The sequence below is a fragment of the Cnephaeus nilssonii genome (genome assembly GCF_951640355.1).
Source record: "Cnephaeus nilssonii genome assembly, chromosome: 2".
Taxonomy (NCBI): Eukaryota; Metazoa; Chordata; class Mammalia; order Chiroptera; family Vespertilionidae; genus Cnephaeus; species Cnephaeus nilssonii.
The window spans coordinates 80,142,104-80,162,964 of NC_137073.1; the positions used below are offsets into that span (position 1 = coordinate 80,142,104).

At 40.9% G+C, this 20,861-nt stretch overlaps 1 protein-coding gene across 16 annotated transcripts in view; it reads right to left on the minus strand.

Annotated features, from left to right (window-relative positions):
* MAST4 (microtubule associated serine/threonine kinase family member 4) overlaps nucleotides 1-20,861 on the minus strand; it is a 522,072-nt gene that overhangs the window by 147,598 nt on the left and 353,613 nt on the right. For 3 of the 16 annotated variants that reach the window (XM_079794427.1, XM_079794435.1, XM_079794440.1), the window contains exon 1: nucleotides 1,937-2,360. The exons of the other annotated variants lie outside the window; for them this stretch is intronic. In XM_079794427.1, coding sequence (XP_079650553.1) covers nucleotides 1,937-2,028 — 92 coding nt within the window. In that variant the 5' untranslated portion in view covers nucleotides 2,029-2,360. Of the gene's footprint in view, nucleotides 1-1,936; nucleotides 2,361-20,861 lie in introns of those variants that run through there. 16 annotated transcript variants of the gene reach the window in all.

Here is a 20,861-nt window from a genome sequence, read left to right on the forward strand (position 1 = left end):
CTTCAGGACACCTATTTCCAGACTGTGAATCTTAGAAAACCCCGGTAACAAGCAGGCTGTGGCAACCACTACTGTGGGAAGGTGGAGAAGAAAATCCCCTTCCCCCTCAACTGAAGAAAGGGGAGTGGAGACAGCCCGCCCCTCCACCCCCCAGCCCCTACTCTCCCACCCCTACCTACTCTCCCGTTTTGCTGGAAAGAACCCAGGTGACTTTAAAACCTAGGCTCCCTGCTGTCTGAATTGGAGTGTTCTGGGCTGGAGAGATATTCCCCTAAAGCTGAGATAAGACCAGCCTGAGAATTCCTCATGCCTGTGACTGTCAATAAGACTATCAACAGGTAGGCAGAAGGAAGAAAGGCTCCAGCTGCTTTTCAGGTTTACAAACACAGGCGGGATGCCAGTGCAGACTTATCTCTGCGAGAACTGGCTGCGGAGAGAGGAGAGCCTGCCTCGCATCCCGGGCTACACCACTGACACATAGTAAGGGCTCCTGGCAAAGGGAAAAGGTAAGGAGTTACAAGGTTCACTGTCTTGAGGAGCAGTGGCCTTGTTCGTGTACAGCGTGATTCTCTTCAACGGATTCGTTGTTTTGTGTTTTTATTTGGGGGGGGGGGGGGGTGTCGGTGCATGGATGACACAGCTTGAACAAAAATGACCAATACCAAGAGTGTCTCTGAAACATAAATATAATGAGAAAAACATAGTCACCCTATTTAAAAGGCGCAACTTTAGAATCTAGCATGGTTTAGTGGTACCAACACTGTTCAAGCTGCATTAGAAGGTACGTTTGACCTAAGAATCTCTCTCTCTTACACACACACAGACGCACGCTTGTGTTTGGCTTGATCGATATATATATATGTGTATGTACAAATCGTATATGTGAGTATTCCAGATGCTTCTGAAATGTACGAAATACCATGGGGAAATTTAAAAATAAAGCCAATAATTAAGTTCTCCAAAGTATTAACTGTCTGCATTTATGCTACAAAAAGCCACAGGTATAACCAAACAGAATGAACTATTTTTTGGTGTGTTCTTTCAACACTGCAGAACAAAGATTATGAAGCTCCAAATCTGATAGCCTGCATCCTGTTGACCGGACTGCACCATTGCTCTCATGCATGTTCACGTGTATGCGCAAGGCAAGTTTTGAAGAAAAACAATGAGCCCGTATTTACACACAACTCAGAGGGTGTGCGCCCCCAAAACGACAATAATGCCCCTTTCTGTGCTAGACACGAACGGGGAGAGAGGAGAAATGGCTCCTTTAAATCACGTTCTCTCAATCCAAGTGTCAGCAACCAACTCTAACCTGCCTTTCACTTATGGCATGAGCTTCATCTTGCTTTTTATTAAGTCTTTTTCCCTCCCACCTATTCTATCAACTGTATGTTACCAAATAAAAAGGCCAGACCCGTATGCCAGCAAAGCAGTAAAAAACAAACAAAACAAACAAACAAAAAAAACACACACAAACCCAAATGGCAAAGTTATACAGACCTGTCTCTTTAAGCAGACAATTCAAAACAGGATAACCTGAACTATCTTTGTATAGTACATGTGCATCTTATAAAGGTCAAATATTTAATAGAAGGGACATCTGAAAGGCTCTCCAAAGAGAAGCAGAAGCCCTGATGTCTGGGTGGATGAAATCGATAAACATGATCAGATCAAAGAGATAGACTCAAAGTCTCTTCTCCCCCTGCCCCTTTTCTCTCCCCACCACTCACAATTCCACCTCATGCCATCCACATTTCCAAAGAACCGCCCCCCCCCCCCCCCCCGAAGTGCATTCATCAGGATACCCCCTGAAATCCACCAGGAGGAGAGAATACCTGAAACAATGCCCCCCTGGGCAAGGTACTAACTTTTCAAACTGTCACCCAATCAACAACGCATTCCCTCTCCTGGCAAAGGATCCCCGCGTTTTTACCTTTGTGTTCGCCGCAGCCTGTTCCCACTCCTCAAATGAGGCAAAGTAAAGTTGGAGAGCACAGTCCAGAAATTGGGGTCCGACATATCCATGCCTTTCTTGAATTCGCGGCGGGTTCAAGGCTATAGGATCAACACGGGGAGGGGAAGGCGAAGCTCCCTGGGATCTATCTACTCGCTCCCTGCAGAGGAGCGTGCTGCGACCTGGGATCTCGGGAGCAACTCGGAGACGGTCTGAGAAGTGCCGTCCCGGTCTTTCATGGACACACAGCCATTTCTCCGGGTCTCGGGAAACTTATTTCCTCTCGGGTCTGCCCTCTCCTGGGCAGCCTTGGCCGGCTACACACAGTAAGTACAAGAGTTGGGCCCTGCGTTCTGCTCAAAATGCTGTCTGTGTGCGATTCGGTCCAAGGTACTTTGTCATCCCTTTGGCAGATACCATTTGCAGCGCCCGCGGGGGGGTCGGGGAAGACGACTATTTTAAGTCTTGGGTTCCGGGAGGCTGTTGCTTATCAGGAAACCATTCAACATCCGAACATGCCCAGTGTTGAGTTTCCTTTTGGTATCTACATACAAGGAAAAGAATGTCCACGGAAAAAAGCTCCTCTTTCGCTCCCCCTCCCCCCCAAAGGAAACTTACAAGCACTTTTACAAAATTGGCCTCCTGGCCCACTTGAGCGGGACACCTTTGTGTGGCCTCCCAGCCTGGCGCTGAGAGGGGGGTGGGCTGCGGGGACCCCTCCCCACCCGCGGACACCCCAGGGGGAGCAGAGCGGGGCCTCATGGGAAAGGGAGCAGCGGCGACCTGGGTGGAAGCCCAGACCACGGAGCCAGGACACCCAAGCATCTCCGCCTGGCTGCGTGCCCCACCCCCCACCCCCGCCCCGAGCCCCAAATGGATCATCCCCCCCAAAATAAATAAATCAATCCAGCTGCTCCAGGAGCGGGGAAGTGTGGGCTCACACACCTGAAGGCTAATCTGTGATTCACCGCAGAATGGGTCACCGTGAAAATACTCCAGGGAAGTCAGTCATGACCTGCTGGGACGCTGTTTGCTGGGTAGGAAAACCACGCCAACGGGCTTCCACCCTCACCTCGGTAAACTACATTTACGAGTGACACGCAGTTGAATTACCACAGTGCACACCTGTTTGGCTTCAGACTGCAAGGACTGATCTAGAAAATGGCCAACCACCAGGATTAAAGACACTGTCTGCATTTATTTAACAAATGCTAGGATGATTTCCCTTCCAAGTGCATTAGAGCTTGAATGGAAGGAATGAAGGGGAGGTTGAAGAGATGTCACTGTTATTCATTTTGAAGAAGGGCGTGGTATTCAAATAACTCCCCAAACTGACAAACCTTCGTATAAAAGTCTAAAGAAAAAAAAATTAAGGAATTTAAATTAGCTCTCTTAAATCTGGGGTAATATGGCAAGAGATGCTACTCTTTTTAATTAAGCAAAAATAGCTTGTAAAAATGGTTTAGTTTATCCAGTAAATACAAACTTGCTCACAGAAATAGGAGGGTTACAAGAAGGGGTGGGGCAGCTGACCAGGAAGACAGGGTTAAACAAAGGACAGGAGTCCACTTGGGGATCCTCTGTATCCAATTCTTGTAACCCACAGGAGTATTTCCACCCCAAGGACTCTAAGGATTTCTGATGACAATTCTTGTACAGGTCTTTCTTATGCATTATCTCCTCAAATGCTTACAGAGCCTCCTCAGATCCTTGAAACCCACAAAGGTAGACAAATAAGGCAATATTTTTTCAATTTCACAAGTGACAAAATACACTTCACCAGATACTTATGGGCTTGGTCCAGTATTTTTGCCCCATACTAAGCCATTTATTCTTAGGAAAATGTAAGTATTTAAAACGTTATTTTTTAAGGGCTGACAATCTCTGCCCATTTCCCCCATTCTTATGGGGTCCATGATAGGACCAACCTCTATGAGATTGACCTACATAAATGAGATGACATACATAAGCCCCTTCCAGCAGTGTCTGAAACACATTTCATGTAAACGTTGACAATCCTAGTATGCAGAAGCTAAGAGAATACTATGCTGAGAAATATAAGACTGGAACAGAGGGCCCCCTACCAGCCCCCCAACACCCTCTACTTTTATGTGCTGGTCACACCGAACTAAATTGACTGTGTACTGCTGTCTTCCCTATTAGTCTGTTAGTTCCTCAAGGGTAAAATCATGTTTTATTGATCTTTGTATTTCCAAAATCTGACAGTTCCTGAGCTATAGAAGCATTTAATGAATGCGTTTTAAATGGAGATGCTTCAGATGCTCAGGTATCTATTCTTTCTCTCAGGATGTCCTGAAATTATCGGTATTAGCAGGTCAGCTGATTTTCTCAAACAATCCTAAGTTCTTAAGAACCCCATGAGGATATTTTTAAATTCTAAAGACTTTCTCTTATTGACTCACTTTTACCTACATTCTGTAACTGAAAACAGATGTGCTAACATTCCTCAGAAATGTCACATGGCTCTAAGAAATGTCACAACTAAATCCAATCCAAGGGAAATTCTTTGAATTCCCCCCATCCCTATCCCCAAAGGTGAGCCCAGGGAATCATTTTTGTGCTCACTTTTAGGTATCTGAATTTAAGAGGAATAATTACATATCAGAAGCTTCCCAGAAAAGAACAATCAAGAAGGAGAAAGGGGACTTGTATGTGTACTATATGAATTATGGGTTGAAGGAACTCTGTGTTGAAGAAGAGAAAGTTTAGAGAACAAGTGAGAGAGGTCCCTAAATAGTGAAATAACTACTAGGTGGAAGAACCTTTGGATCCAAAGGTGAAAACGGCTGAAATAAGGGAGGACTTCCTATAAGGTGTCTGAGCAGAGGTAACTTGAAGGAGATGAGGTGGGTGGGACTCAATTCTGGATGGTTTCAAGACCTGATAATTCTGTACCTCTGAACTCTTGTACTCTCTATGGTCCTTCTAGAAAAGCCCATGCATTTGGGCAGCACCTAAAATGGATAAATCAATGACAGAAAATATTTATTTCTTCTCTTGATTGAATGATTCATATTCTAACCTGTTGTCAGAAGATGTCATTACTATCTCCACTCTGTATATTTTGGGGAATCCATCATGCATATTCTTGAAGGATGGGTAAGGAAGGACATGAGTATTTTTAGCTAGGTAGCTTTATATGTTTTTTACACTTAAAGGGCTTGGGAGAATTTGGGTTGTATCCAAAATGAAAAAATAAAAATAGGTAAAGTAATGAGGATCCAGAAATGAACTAGTTAATACAGTGAAAGTGGCTGATATATTCCCACACTCATTTAAGATTAAGAGTAGGTGTGACTTGTCTTTTAACCTGTTTGACTTGCTTGGGGAACCTATGATTCAGAAGGTAATGCAGTCAGTAAACACAAGAATTAAAATTGTCAGAACTACTGACATTTTCCTACAGATAAAATAATTATATTGGCAGACACTAGAGTATAGTTTAGTTGCAACTGTGGTAAAACTCTGGCTATTGAACTAAGAGGGAATTGATATTATTGGAAATTCTTAAGACAATAGTTGGTCTAGGTCAATATACAGATATTTAGCAAGATTTTCTACTTATTGCACAACAACTAAGCCTACACAGCAATGGGCAAGCTTTGTGATCCTAGACGCTCATTCATTTCATCAGGATGTTATTATCTGACATTGTTTTTATGAGAAAGGTAAATAAGATTGAAAAATAAGCTTGCATGCTACTGAAATACTAGCTTAGGACTCAATGAGTGTTTTACAAATGGGTAAGTTCTTCATTATGTACCCCGTCCTACATATAAAAAAATCCAGATCCTTTCCACTGACTTCAATTTTCTCTATTTATCACCCTTTGCTCACTCCATAGGTTTTGTCCCATTCCTACACAGAACAGTGTTAAATATCCCTGGAGCCTCGCCTTGAACTTAGACACCGTGGGAGACTAAGTTTACTACTATAGGTGTGAGGCCTGAGAAGCTATCAGCTCCCCTCTGGCCACAAGGCCATGTCCAATGAGAAGATGTTAAGGAAAGTGAGGTTTATATTGAGTTTCCAAATATATTCTACCCGATCTTGGCCTCATCCAGGGATTCTGTTAGAAATTAATGTTGATTTCCATATACCACCATCTTCAGAGCACCTACAAGTGACTGCCTCCCCAAGGCTGTCCACACCTACAGGTCTACTTTGGTCACCTTCCAAATGCTGCCTTGAGAGTTTAAGGGTAGGAGGGCTTGCCCATCTTGAATGAGCAATCCTTGTAAACATTGTACATCTTGAAAAATAAGGTTTCAGACTGGGCTAGAAATGTGAAGAAAGTTGTATCAATGGAGGCAGGTTGAAAGAAAACTCTTCTAGTGTTATTATTAAACTTTTTTTCCCTCTCACATTACTAAAATATAAAGGAAGATAAAAAAGTTAAATAAAATTATCTTGCAGGATAGATCTGAATATTAAAAAACAAGAGATGAATAATTAAGGTTGTATTATCCTTGGAATATTAAAACTACTTTGTAAGTAATATCACAAGGTAGAGAGATTAAGATTTCTAGAGTGAGTAGATTAAAAAAATGAAAGAAAGTAAAATAGATTTATATTGCCCAGCTAATGAGGCTTAGCGGTTGAGCATCGACCTATGAATCAGGAAGGAAGTCACAGTTTGAGTCCCAGTCAGGGCACACACCTGGGTTGCAGCTCGATCCCCAGTAGGGGATGTGCAAGAGGCAGCCATCATTGTTTCTATCTCTCTCCCCCTTCCTTCCTCTTTGAAATCAATACAAATATATATTTTTTAAATTGATTTGTATTTTTAAATCAGGTAAACAGAGATGGGTTGAACAGAGAACTACATAGTCTCCAAGAGCAGGTTGGAGGATAAGGTCCAAGACAGAAAAGGACAAGCCAAAGACTGGCCAAAGTGGGGAGAGAATGTAACATTTCCCTCATGTATTCCCTGGATCCCGGGAGAATCAGAAACTCAGAAAATGTAGCAAATAACCAACAACTTTACAAAATCTAAGAGGAGAGAGCAGACAGATATGGGAAATGAAGTACTTTTCTCCCAAATGACTGACTCCTTGGCTTGTGTGATAGAGAATAGCATAGAGCAGTGGTCGGCAAACCACGGCTTGCGAGCCACATGCGGCTCTTTGGCCCCTTGAGTGTGGCTTTTCCACAAAATACCACATGTGGGTGCGCACATACAGTGCGATTGAAACTTCGTGGTCCATGCGCAGAAGTCGGTTTTCGGCCTGAGCGAGTCTATTTTGAAGAAGTGGGCCAAAGTGCCGCATGTGGCTTGCGAGCCGCGGTTTGCCGACCACTGGCATAGAGCATGCGTGAAGGTGGCCCAGCATGTAGGACCAGGGAGGGTTTCATAATCATTGCTTCTAAGCACTCTATCCTCTGACTTTCAAGTAGGGGAAGGCCTTGGGAGAAGCCCCAGAGCTTAGTGTGACAGAATCCTACTCCCTGAAAGAGGAAATGGACAGAAAAGGTATATCATCCTTACAGGGCTGGAGGGGTCATCCTGTAGGAAGGTGACACTGACAGCCAGCCAGAGAGGAATATCTCTTTCCATCTAAACCCGCCTTCTGAAAGGCCCATCCATTGACCACACTGAGCCCTGGCTTCCAATAGAGCTAAGCTATCCAATCATGGAGCCGAGAGCAAGGCTTGGAGATCAGCACCCTCATCTGACAAATGGAGGGCTAACTGCTCTCTTGCTTTAAGACCAAACTTGTTGCCACTTATTCTAGGCAGCCTTCCTGGGAGCCTCCTGATCCCCACTGGGTTAGGTATTCCTCCACTGGGCTCTGCTTGTTTGCAGATTAGTCTTCCTTGGAATGAGAGGCCCTTGAGGACAGGGGCTGTATCTCCTTCATCTTTAAACCCTCAATACAAGCATTAGAAGGAATGTTAGGGCAAGGGAGAAAGGCTTTGCACAAGGTTAGAAAGATACCTGATAGAAAAGTTAGGTCTAGAATCCTGATATTTTGAAGACACATGTTGAATATGTCTTCACAAGATTTTTCTGTCTTTTTCTCTTTGAGTCTGTTCCATTATCTATCTATGCTGCACCCGTTAGGCAGGTCTGTTATCTCAAATTTCAAAATCTCAGAAAATATAGATCACGTATATATATAGCTGTATGTATACATGAATATGTATAAACTGGTTTGTAAGAAATACCAAATGTGTTTTTTTTGGCTGTAACAGTGACCCTCCGATATTAATAACTGCCTAAGATCTCAGTCTGGAGTGAACTTCAAGGACATGGTATTTCTTGTTCTAGAAGCTTAGGTCTAAGATAAATCATTTGTCATCCAGCTCCTGAGCATGAATTAACAAGACAATTATAAGAAGTGCCAATTTGGTTCAAGTGGGTCAGTGTAAGTTATATTAAGCCCTGTAGTGAGTACACTAAGACCTTTCTGTAATATAGGATTAAGGTTAATTCATCAGTTCTTCTTTTTGGGGATATTTTTCCAGGTCACACATCTTAAGTTACGGGAAATTATCCCATTAAAATAGGAGGTGAGAATTTCCATGGATGTACCATACAGGGAACATAGCAGACAGAGGTAGAAAGCATGTGCTTCCATAGCAACCAGCATTTTATTCCATAAAGTTTACTCAAATTATTACACACATTGAGGACAATATGTCAGTGAAGACACAATATTTTTAGCCAAGGAGTTCTCAAGCAAGCTTTAGTATCTCTATCTATTAAGTTATGCCATTTTCATACCAACAAAACAATTAAGAAAAATATTAATTCATAGGAGAATTTTAAATATGGTAGGCATGAAAAGTCTTTAGTCTAACTATCATATTACCCATTTAACTGGCAAAGATTAAAAAAAGACAATACTCAGTGCTAGCAAGAGTGCAAGGAGATAAGCTCTCTCTACCAATTTTCTGGAAAGCAACCTGGAGAATGAGAACACACATACACAGACATCCTATCTAATAAAAGAGTGATATGCAAATTGACCATCACTCCAACACACAAGATGGCTGCCCCCATGTGGTCAAAGATGGCTGCCCCCATGTGGACACAAGATGGCCACCACAAGATGGCCAGCAGAGGAGGGCAGTTGGGAGGGACCAGGCCTGCAAGGGAGGGCATTTGTGGGTGATCAGGCCAGCAGGGGAGGGCAGTTGGGAGGGACCAGGTCTGCAGGGGAGGGCAGTTAGGGGTGACCATGTCGGCAGAGGAGGGAAGTTGGAGGCGACAAGGCCTGCAGGGAAGGGCAGTTGGTGGTGGGGGGGGGACCCAGGCCTGCAGGGAAGAGCAGTTGGGGGGGACAAGGCCTGCAGGGGGGGCATTTAGGGGTGACCAGGCCTGCAGGGGAGGGCAGTTAGGGGCAAACAGGCTGGCAGGGGAGCAGTTAGGCATCAATCAGGCTGGCGAGGGAGTGGTTAGGGGGTGATCAGGCTGGCAGGCAGAAGCGGTTGGGGCAATCAGGAAGGCAGGCAGGTGAGCAGTTGGGAGCCAGCAGTTCTGGATTGTGAGTGGGATGTCTGACTGCCCATTTAGGCCTGATCCCGGTAGGGGTCCCAGATTGGAGAGGGTGCAGGCTGGGCTGAGGGACACCCCCCCCCCCCCCGTGCACGAATTTTGTGTACCGGGACTCTAGTATACCTATAAATGTGTTGTGTGCATATATACATATACATCTAATACACACATGTATATATGTAGTATATACAGGTTGACATCCTAAGATTTACACAAATATCATCAAGTATGTGCACAAAAATTCAGGCATATGGAAATTAAACTCACAATTCCTTATAATAGCAAAATACTGGGGGGGGGGGGGGGGGCGGGAATCTAAAGGTATAAAACAAGGACAATTGTTAATGAATAGCCAACAAATGAAATGATGAAACCAACAAAGACCATTATGGTAGATAGAATAATATATTCTAAAGCTATCCAGCTTCTAAACCCTGGAACTTATGAATATGGTATTTTATATGTAAAAAGGAATTTTGCAGACATGATTAAATTAAAGATCTGGAGACCAGGAGGTTATCCTAGAAAACCTGGGTGGGCCTAGATGTAATCATGCGTCTTAATACGAGGAAGCAGAAGAACACTGGACAAGGGAAGAAGGCAATGTGAGACTGAAGCAAGATGCTGTCTGTGCTGCTGGCTTTGAAGATGGAGGAAGGGGCCCTGAGCCAAGGAATACAGCATGCAGCTCTGGAAGCTGAGAAACGCAAGAAAACCTCCATCCTAGGGGTGCTAAGGAGCTTAAGCCTGCTGAGACCTTGACGTTAGCCCAGGACAACTGATTGCACACTTCTGATCTCTCGAACTCTCAGAGAACAAAATATATGTTATTTTAAACAACTTCGTTGGTCATAATTTATTACAACAGTAATTTGTTACAGTGGCCATAGGAAATAAAAACAATGTTTTTAAAAATTATCTAATAAATGATAAATGCTTCTGAAATATGTTTGAAAAAAGTGGAGCACTTCCATGATAATAAATTGTTTATAATATATATGAGTTTAAAAGTTGGAACTAAAAGTATTTTTAGTGAACATCTATGAGTGTGGGATTATGGTTGATTTTATTCCTCTTTATACTTTTTATATTTTTTTACGACTCTATATTATTTTTAATTAAGATTGAAAACCTTAATTTCCAGAAGCCACACATCTGACAGAGTCTTTGTTTCATGACCTGAAAGTTCAAGTTCCTGATGATTTTTGAATATTTTTCAAGAGTTTATAAACTTATGAATACACAGTTTTACTCAGGCATTTTCATAAAATTTGATGGATAGTTTTTGACAAATAAAATAAAATGCTTATATGCAAGCTATCCAAACCTTAGAAATAAATACTAAAAATGCTTTCAAAGTAATCTTTCCAACTCCCGGGAATTTTAAAATATAAAAATGAAAAAATATCTGTTTTCTACACATAAATCTTTACCTGTTTATGGCAACTAGGGAAATAGGTGTTTTTAAAGCTTACTGGGTTATAAATCTGTATGGTGGCTTGTTTTAGGTTGAATATATATGTTATTATTTATAGATTGGTCTGGCTGTATATTTTACCCTAGAAGTTTTGAATTTCAGACCTGCTTCACTCCATTGTACTGTATATGAAGGCTTTCTTCTTTCATTGCTCAGAAAAATCATGTACTTTTGAAAAGCTCACTTTTAACATCAGTCAAATATGTATAAAGTAAAAAATGATGTGCTTAATTTCAAAACATTATATTAGCTATAATTTGGGATTACCTCTCCCCTCTCTGCAATATACACAACCTTGTTATTTTCCATGAGGCTAGATAATTCAGACGTTACTGTCTTTGTTTAGCTATACTGTTAGGACTGAAAAGCAAAGACCAAGTTTCTGGCACCAACCAGAGAAATATTTCTTGAACCAATGTACTGTCATACATGTCACAGATGACAACCATATTAAAGTTCATAGTTACCAGAAACTTAAAGAAACAAGTTATTCCAGTCATTAAGAGTTATAATACTAGCCAATCATGCCACCAATATAGTGGCAGATGGGTGATGGATTAATATCTATTGTGAAGAATTGTCTCTATAGGTGGCTCTTAGGAAATGAACTACATACAGAGTTACAAAGAGTGCTAAAACACCAAGGATAAAGAAAAACAAGGCCAGATGACATTTACACAGCAGGCATAGAAAACTAAAGAGAGTAGAGCAATCCTTACTTAGAAGTAGCAGAAAAATACAGTACACTCTCGATTTTGCACACCTTGATTTAACAGACTTCGGATTTAACAGACAAAATTTTGGGTCCCTGTGTCATATGTGAAAATTAATAACCCTGTTAATTTTTAAATGCTTTTATCCAAGATTTGCTTATAGTACTAAATTAACAGGGTTGTTGTTGTTGTTATTAATTCACTATTTTTAACAAATTTTAGCAAATAGACCACATGTTGGAAAAAACACTGTAGCAATTTCACTGACATAAATAAATATTACATATCTACAACTATAGCCTACATATTTACATCCAAGAGTCACCGCGAGTAAACGATGTTTGGGGAATGATTAGCAGGTGGTCACACCACATCTCCAGCAGTAATTGGTTCTGCTGTCTCAAGGCGTGACTCTCTCAAGCAGTTTTAACACATGTCGTCAATGTTCCACGTGCGCTAAGCCACGCCCAACATGTGCATTTGTTTACTTGCGGTGACCTGTGAATGCACGCATTGACTAGACCTACTCAGTAGAAATTTAAAATTATGGTAATACATATAGAAAACTTTTCCATGAAATTATACTTTTCATACATACTTGATTTTAATTACACAAGCTAACTAATTTGTCAATTTTTTAACATACTCATTTGGAAAACCTACTTTATTATATAACAGATTTCCTGCTTTAACGGACACCCCCCCTCGCCCAAATTAGACTATTATATCAAGGTTTTATTGTACACCGGTTTGGAAAATTAGATAATAGAAAAAAAGTGAACTGGGGGAGTTTTTGCTGTATATAAGATGATAAAAGAACAACTGGCCACATCCCGGTCATGCCTCCGTGACCTCTTGCCTGGATTGGTTCCACACCCTTATGGCTCCCACCCAAACTGTTCTCCCACAGCTGCCCAGCTCCGCTGTGTGCGGGCTGTGCAATCTCTTCCCTCTCCCAGGAAACCCAGCTCATGGCACCTACTGTGCCAGCAATATTTCTTCAAGTATGGTGTCTTCCCTCCCATCATTAAACTATCTGGAGTGCTTGTTAGAAATACAGACCAGGCGAGGCTTCTCCACACTGCTGATCCAGCTTTCCTGGGAGTAAAGCCCAGGAATCTGCATTCTACCAAAATGCCCAGGGTACCCTTATGCACACTAAAGCACGAGAGGTTTTTCATAGGAAAATCAAAACCTCTTCAAAGAGAACACTTTATGATGGAATCCCTTGTTATCATCTCTCCTTCCTCGTCCTTTGACACATCTCCTTGTGGTTTATGCTCCAATAGTAATAAATTACGTACTTGTCAAAAATATTGAATGACTTTAAGATCCTCAGACACAGTAGCTGGGCCACACCTCATTGCCTTTGCACACCCTGTTCCCTGTTTCTAGAATTCCCACCTCTTTTGCCTGCAAAACTTCTGTTCATCTTTCACATGTGAGGTGGAAGGTCACCTCTCCAGCAAAGTCTGCCTGACTTTCTCTTGCAAGCAGAAGTGTTTTCTCTCCTGGATCTCCAATGAGTTTCAGGCACGCCCATGCCTCTTGTCTAGCAGTCATTCTCCAGTAGCCCCATGGGGTGCTTATGGGTCCAATTCTCCACTAGGCTTTGAGCTCTCGGAGTGCAAGGACAATTTCTATTCATCTATGTAGGCCTCAAAATACACAGCAGAAACTCAGCAGAATATATGGATGCACATCCATTATTTTCTAGGATTAGTTAAAAACAAACAAACAAACAAACACAGTAATTTTTGTATTTTTCCAGCTTTTACATACAAGCCTCAGGGGGGATGCTTCTGAAACCACGCTGCTTTTGTCAACTTGCTGGATGCATTTTCTTTTAAAGCACTGTCATTATTGATGATCTTCATGACGATTAAGAAAAAAGATAATAAAAATGCAAGCCTATGATTTTTAGGCAGATTTTAATGGTTCATTAAGAAATGAACCTAAAACACGACTAGCTTTTTACTTTCCTTCACGAGAAGTATGGCTGAAGTAAAGCGGTACCTTGTTTCCTCTGTAAAAAGGACTGAAAACAGGAACTAGGGCAGGGTGACCTTTTTCCAAGGTTGGAAACTCAGTCCTACTGGGGACATGACTGACAAGCCCCACACTGCAGGGAACACATGAGAATGGAGAGGGCCACAGCAGGACTGCTCCAGGTTTATGATCTGCAGGTTACCACCTCCCAGCCCCGGGCTCAGGGCTCAGATATGCCAGCTTCCACAGCAAAACCTTCTACCCCATTTAGGAAGAACTGCAAAGTGAACAGCCAGCCAATGTGAGCGATGTTTGACAATCAGCCTCCTCTGTCCGTCTCCTCTCCTAATACCTCTCTTCTCTTTGGCAGATGCCCATTCCTACTTCTTGCTCTTGCTCGTATTCTGTAGCCAACCAATCCCATGTAAGGGGTTAACTAAGAATTAAAGTTTTAGTTGATAACGCCTCAGAAGTGACCACCCAGCTGGGTTTACATTTTAAAGAGGACTGAAAGTTTTGGAAAAAGGTATAAGGAGGAGGTGTTGGGCAGAGTCCACCCACAACTGCAGGAGTCTGAGTTTAGTGGATGATGCTAAGCATTAGAACACGGAGATGGGCTTCCCAAAGAGGGGTGGCCGGAAAACAGAAGTGGAAATGCAAAACCTTGCAGTGGAACGACTGTCAGGACCAGGTGTAGATACTGATGTCTTTTGTATTTTCTACCCAGGCATCAAAAGTAGATGACTTATTTATGAATTATAAAGATACCAAACATAATCATTATAGATTATACTGGGGGGGGGGGGTTCCCTCAGCCCAGCCTGTCCCTTCTCACAGTCTGAGAGCCCTCAGGGGCGGGAGGCGGCCCGGCGATCAGGGTAAGCTGACACCCCATCACATCTCTGCTGCTGCCACTGCTGGCAGCACAAGCCTCGGCCGGACCTGGTTACTTGAGCCTTGGGCCAGCCCTGGGTGGCTGGGCAGCCACCATCCGAGGCCTGCCTGTGCCTCGGGCCGGCCCTGGGAAGCTTGGGGGCTGAGGGGACTGGGTGCCACCATCTTGTGGCTGTGGGCACCGCCATCTTTGAGAGCATGGCAGTCAATTAGCATATTCCCTCCTTATTGGCTCTGGGCGCCACCATATTTGTGACAGCGTGAGGGTCAATTAGCATATTCCATCTTTATTAGATAGTATAATAGCATGGTAATGTTACATTAAAAACATAAAAATGTATAGCTATGGTATGATTACAAGCATATAAAATCATATATGTGTAAAGATGAATAGACAGAAACTTCATTTAAATTGGAGTTGTCCTGTAGTGGGAGTTCTTACACCCTAGCACTCATTGTCAATTACCTCAAACAGGAAGAGAGGTACTTTCCATCTCCAATAGGAATGTTTTCTACTCTATTACTCCAGAGGGAAGAAGGAGGATCTTTTCCAACCCAGCAACCTCTCAGCCAATGAAAGACTGTTACAACTCAGCCAATAAAAAGCCACTACACTTCAAACTCCCACTTTCCTCAAATGGACTCTGTTTACAAAGCTGCCCCCCCCCCCCCCCCCCCGCCGCCCCTCGTCTAACTATCTAACTATCCCCTTTCCTCTATGAAAACACATTTCTCTCTCCTTTGCTCTCTGGATTTGCACATAGATCACCCAAATCATAATTCTTTGTGGTTCTGAATAAACCCATTTTGCTAGAGAAATATCTGGCTATTTGTTTGAGGTCAACATATGCATATAGAAAATTTATAGGCACCCTAAAAACAATTCAACCTAAGTGATTTACTTTACTCTTTCATTTCTGCTATTGTTGTTTTAATATATATCATAGCACATTATATATTTTAACAGTTATTTCCTGATCTTTGGTAACTTGCTCCATGATGATATCCATTTGACTTGCTGCCAATTTGTCTTCCCTGAAGCAATTCCAACTACCTTCAAACAACACCACTTGATACAGAAATACACAGAAAAATATGGAAGGATCCAGGCTGTAGATGGGGGCTCAGGGAGGGACAACCTTCAATTGTTCAGAAACACTAAATGATAAATTGCCAGGGGCTAAAAGATAAACATAATCATCATTGAACACTTGGGTGGCATTTGACATTCTCAAAGTCCTCTCTCTCCCTTGGAAAATAACCACTTCTTCTATTTATCCTTTGTCATTCCCTAGTACATCACAGCTTTGAAACAGTACTGTAGAATTCATGGCTGAAAGATTCCATCAGAGCTTCTACCCCAGAAACGGGAGCAGATACATTTCAGTGAGCTTCCAGGTATCTTTAGTTTAGCTAAAACTCGAGGGATTATTTGTCACTTTCAGCTACATTGGGGAACAAATCCTGCTGCATGTAATTTTCATAATAATTGGAGAGCTCTGCCCCAGTCTCCCAAATCACAAAGGTTATTTTAGTATGTGTTTGCAAAATCTAAGACAGGTAATACCCACTAGCCAACATGTGATCTATGGTTTGAGCCTATTGGTTAACATAAGTATTGAAACAAGAACAATTTGGAGGGAAAGGGGAAACGAAGTCTTTGTGATGTCTCATAAATTTGAGCCATGCAATAAATTACTTTTTTCAATGTACTACTTCCAAGAGAATCAAAGAACAAGTGGGAAATAATAAACTGATGAATAGACCAGAGTATGCAAATGAAACAGCGACTTTTTATAAAGGAATAATAAGTCTCAGAACAATATCTATGCCTAGAGTCTATAACAGGCCTTCTTCTATCCCACTCGCTACCTTTGAGTAATGTCAGAATTTAAAGTCCTATATTTCAGTCATGTCTGAGACACTTCCACTGACACAATTCTGAATCTTGATTATTTTTACTTTTCATTCAAAGAATCAGCATTTCAGGAAATAACTAAAATTGTAACATGCTATTTTCCTAGAAAAAGCCCAATAAAATTTAAAAACTTTGCTTGACCCCAAGGAAATCACATCTAATCTTCCTGTTGAGCAAAGTTTCCAGATTACAGGAAACTCTAGAATCGATTCATATCTACAAGTGTGCAAGATTAGTTAGGTAACAACAAAAAAACCTCATAGAGAAACATGGCCAGATGAATGTATCATCCACTGAGAGATGAAGTAACATACAATGGTCGTGGTCCTATGGCTCTTTAAGTTTGGGTATGAAAACTGACTTCATAAATAGGATACAGTTCCAATTAAAGTTTATTATTGACATCAGTTTCTAAGGCCATATAAAATATATTTTTATTTCTTTGGTAAAGAGAATAAGCAAAGCATGAGTAATGAATTTCACCTTATGAAATTATTTTGACTCCTTATCACACTGAACCTTCCATAGAGTTGTCAACAACTGGCAAGCCCTAAGTCTGAATTTCACATCTGCATTTCCCTCTGAAACCTGTGTGGGCTTGCAGGAGAGCAATGCCCTCAGGGAGAGGTCTGGGCTGAAGCCACAAAACCAAAATTCTCAGTCTGTATATATACATATGGTCTTTGACTATTCTGGCATTGATACAGATTTTTAAAATTAATGAAGATGAGACATGGAATACAAATAACATTTAAAAAGGGAGATTTAAGCTAGATGGTCTAAAAATTATCTTATGTTTGAACTAAAAAAAAAGTGTTTTACTTATTCTAGAAAAATGTTCCCTTCTTCCCTGAGAAAACTTTTCCCGAGTATGAATATGTGTTTAATTGCAGATTCTTGGGAACTCCTTTTAAAATGTATCTGAAAGTATATTTCTTTCCTTAAAGAGCTGGTTTCAAAATGTCAGTGGGGGGAGGAGGGGAATAACACTGTACCATGGGAAAAAGCATTTTTCACAGGAATACACGTGTGTGCCAATGTGAGTTTTGGCCAAACACACACAGGTACTGCTCTTGTGCCTCTGTTCCCAAATGCCACAGACTCTGCCCCATTTATCTGAATAATTCTGGGCTGTCACGTACTTCAGTGAGATAGTGAGAACGTCAACTGATCAATGACAGGGCAAAATCACTCTGAAGACAAACAGCTCTCCCCAGATGTTCCAGAATGTTACTAATTTTGAAGTCTTGAGAGAATAACAGGCTTCCTAAAGGAAAAATAAGCAGCCTTTACCAGAATATGCCTGAGGAGAGGTAAGGAGAGACAGTCATGGGTACAAGGTGCCTCTGAGGATCGGAGAAGAGGCAGAATTCATGGCCCTATAAAATGTCAAGGTTCTTGGAACCCTTGCCCTTGGAAGCCCCATCTGACAGACGGTCAAACATGAGCACATCCCACATCAAACCTTTTTTCCTATTAAATGTGTACTTTATATTTTTGCTTCATATATAAGCAGTCATCACACATACTTGGAAATTCTCATGAAGTGCAAGGATCTAAAATAGAAGTTGTTTCCAAATATTACACTTCCGTTATGGATAGATGTAACGATTAATGAAGTTGTTATGTTTACAAACAAATATCTTATTTTCTCAAACAAAAATGTAAGCCACAGCCTGATTTCAGACATGTTCAAATGTAAAAAAATATATGCTTTATTTAAAATATAGTATAGATTTTCATTCTGCAGTTTTCTTTTTTGTTGTGTTTTGTTTTTTTGGGGTTTTTTTTAGCCAAAATATCTTTCCACTTTGCAGACTCAAATCCGTCATAATTCTATGAATGTCTCTTCATTATTGGGAAACTGGGTGTGTATGAATAGACAATATCACACAGTGGTTGAGAAGATAGATTAGAGCCACTGCCTGGGTTTGTAATTACAGCATTAACACTAATTAGTTCTGTGATCTTGGGTGAGTTATTAATGTCTAAGTGCCTTAGTTTCCTGTTCTGTAAAATGAAAATAAGAGGTTTTACCTCATAGGACAGTTGTCAGGAATGTTAGTATTTCTTAAGTGTTGAGAATAGTGCCCGATAACCTAGAAAGTATTGCTTGTGCTGTCCTTTCAAACCCAATGGATGAAATGATTCTGGAAGAATAACCCACTTTCCCCAGCAAAACCATCTTGCAGGAATTGGATGGACCCCACATTTCGGGCAGACATATCCATACACCAAGTCCTAGACCAAAGCCCTTAATTCTGCCTCTTCCTTCACAGAGATTCTTCTGTAGTACAGGAGCAGGGATGATCCCAATGCTAAAGATAACCCCCTTCCAGGTTAAGGGTTAATGAGGAGGCAAAGGATTGGAGAGATTAAACACCTCTCCCTAGAATAAATACTAGTGTCACTTCCCTCTAGTGGCTGAGATATGCAGTTACAACTCCCCCAGGCAACCGTAATTCTTTAGGTCTGTTGTACTGGAAATAATTCAGAGAACAGTCAACTTAAGTGAAAAGTCAATTTTAAGCCAGTTGGCACAGAATAACAAACCACTGAGGTTTTTGCTTTTAAAATAAAGCAATATTAAACATGAACGCACTGTGATCATTATTAACCTTAGCATCACAAAAAGAGCAATGTTAATTAAATGTAACCCCACTGTAAGTATTTAATGCCTACTTCCATGTCCTCTAAGTACAGTCAGTGCAATCCACATGATAAATAGCCTTTCTTCCCCTAAGTTTTTTAATGGATGGGGCTCATTAGTTTACATAATCGTCTCTAAAACTAGGACAGTACTCCCACTGTCGCTCTGCAGTAAAATATTAATCCTACCAAACCAAATATTTGACATGATCCATTGGAGTGTTTTCCTTAAAACATTTAACTTCTCAGGGGTATGGGAGACAGAAACGGAAGAAGGAAAAATACCATCTCTTTTACTACACTTGGTTACATATGGAATATATAACAAAGAAACTATATCTTCCTTAAGCGTATTGAAATTATTTTCTTAGCAATTTATGTCCTCCTCCATTTCAGCCACTTGGGCATCCAGCTCTTCTGAAAGGTTCTGATTTTAAAAACACACTGCACATGATTTATCAGCACACACTATGTGCTGTAAAATACACTGTAAACATGTGACTTATTGTTCATTTATAAATTCAGTTAAGACTAAAAAAAGTCACCTACAAGACGGAAGATCTTCCTAAACTAAGGCTCTCCTATCTTTTTTCTTATACACACATATATACACATGTAACTTAAAAAACCTCTTATAAAATACACCCACTAAAGAGTGTATTTTATTCTTTCATGCTATTAAATATACAAAAGTCAATAAATATTTTCTGCTGGGAAGGGGAGGAAGTAGGGGATATATCTGTAATATTATCAACAATAAAAAGTATATTTTTTAAAAAAAGAAAGAAAACAAAAAAAGAAAAGAAATATTTTTCTAGCATATGAAGAATCTAGTAAATCTACATAATTTCATACTTAGGATATTAGAGGTATATAAGAGTATACACATGCATATTAATGTTTGTGTGAAACAAAATAGATAGGGAAGAATATCAGTTTTAGATAGTTTATTTGATGTGGTGGCAATTCATCGAAGGGGATGAAGTTCTCTCAGCCTTTGGACACACAGGGCTAGAAATAAGCAGAGGAAAAGACAGAATGACATCTATATTTACAAATTTTCTATAATAAAGATGAATTATTTCTCTGTTTAAAAACCTATGCTCTCCACAAGACTAAACATATTATTACCATATGACCTAGCAATTGCGCTCCTTGGAATTTACACAAAGGACCTGGAACTTATGTCACACAAAAACCTGCATGCAGATGCTTAGAGCAGCTATATTCATAATTGCCGAAACGTGGAAGCAACCAAGATGTCTTTCATTGGTGAATGGATAAACTGGGGTACACCCAGACAAAGAAATATTATTTAGTGCTAAAAAGAAGTGAACTATCAGGTTATGAAAAGCCAAGAAGGAATCTTAAATGCATATTAGTAAGTGAAAGGAGCCAATCTGATGAAGCTACATACTGTATAATTCCAACCAAATGACATTCTGGAAAAGGCAAAAGCATGGAGACAGTAAAAAGACTGGTGGTTCCCAGGGGTTTAAGGTGGAGGGAAGGATGGATAGAGGATTTTTAGGGCAGTGAAAATACTCTGTATGATAGCATAATGATGAATACATGCTACATTCGTCATTATACATTTGTTAAAGCCCACAGAATGTACAACACCAAGAGTAAAGCCTAATGTAGACTATGGACTTTGAGTGAGAATAATGTGTGAATGAAGGTTTATCCATTGTAACCAAAGTACCACTCTGGTGGGAAATGCTGGTAATGGGGGAGGCTAT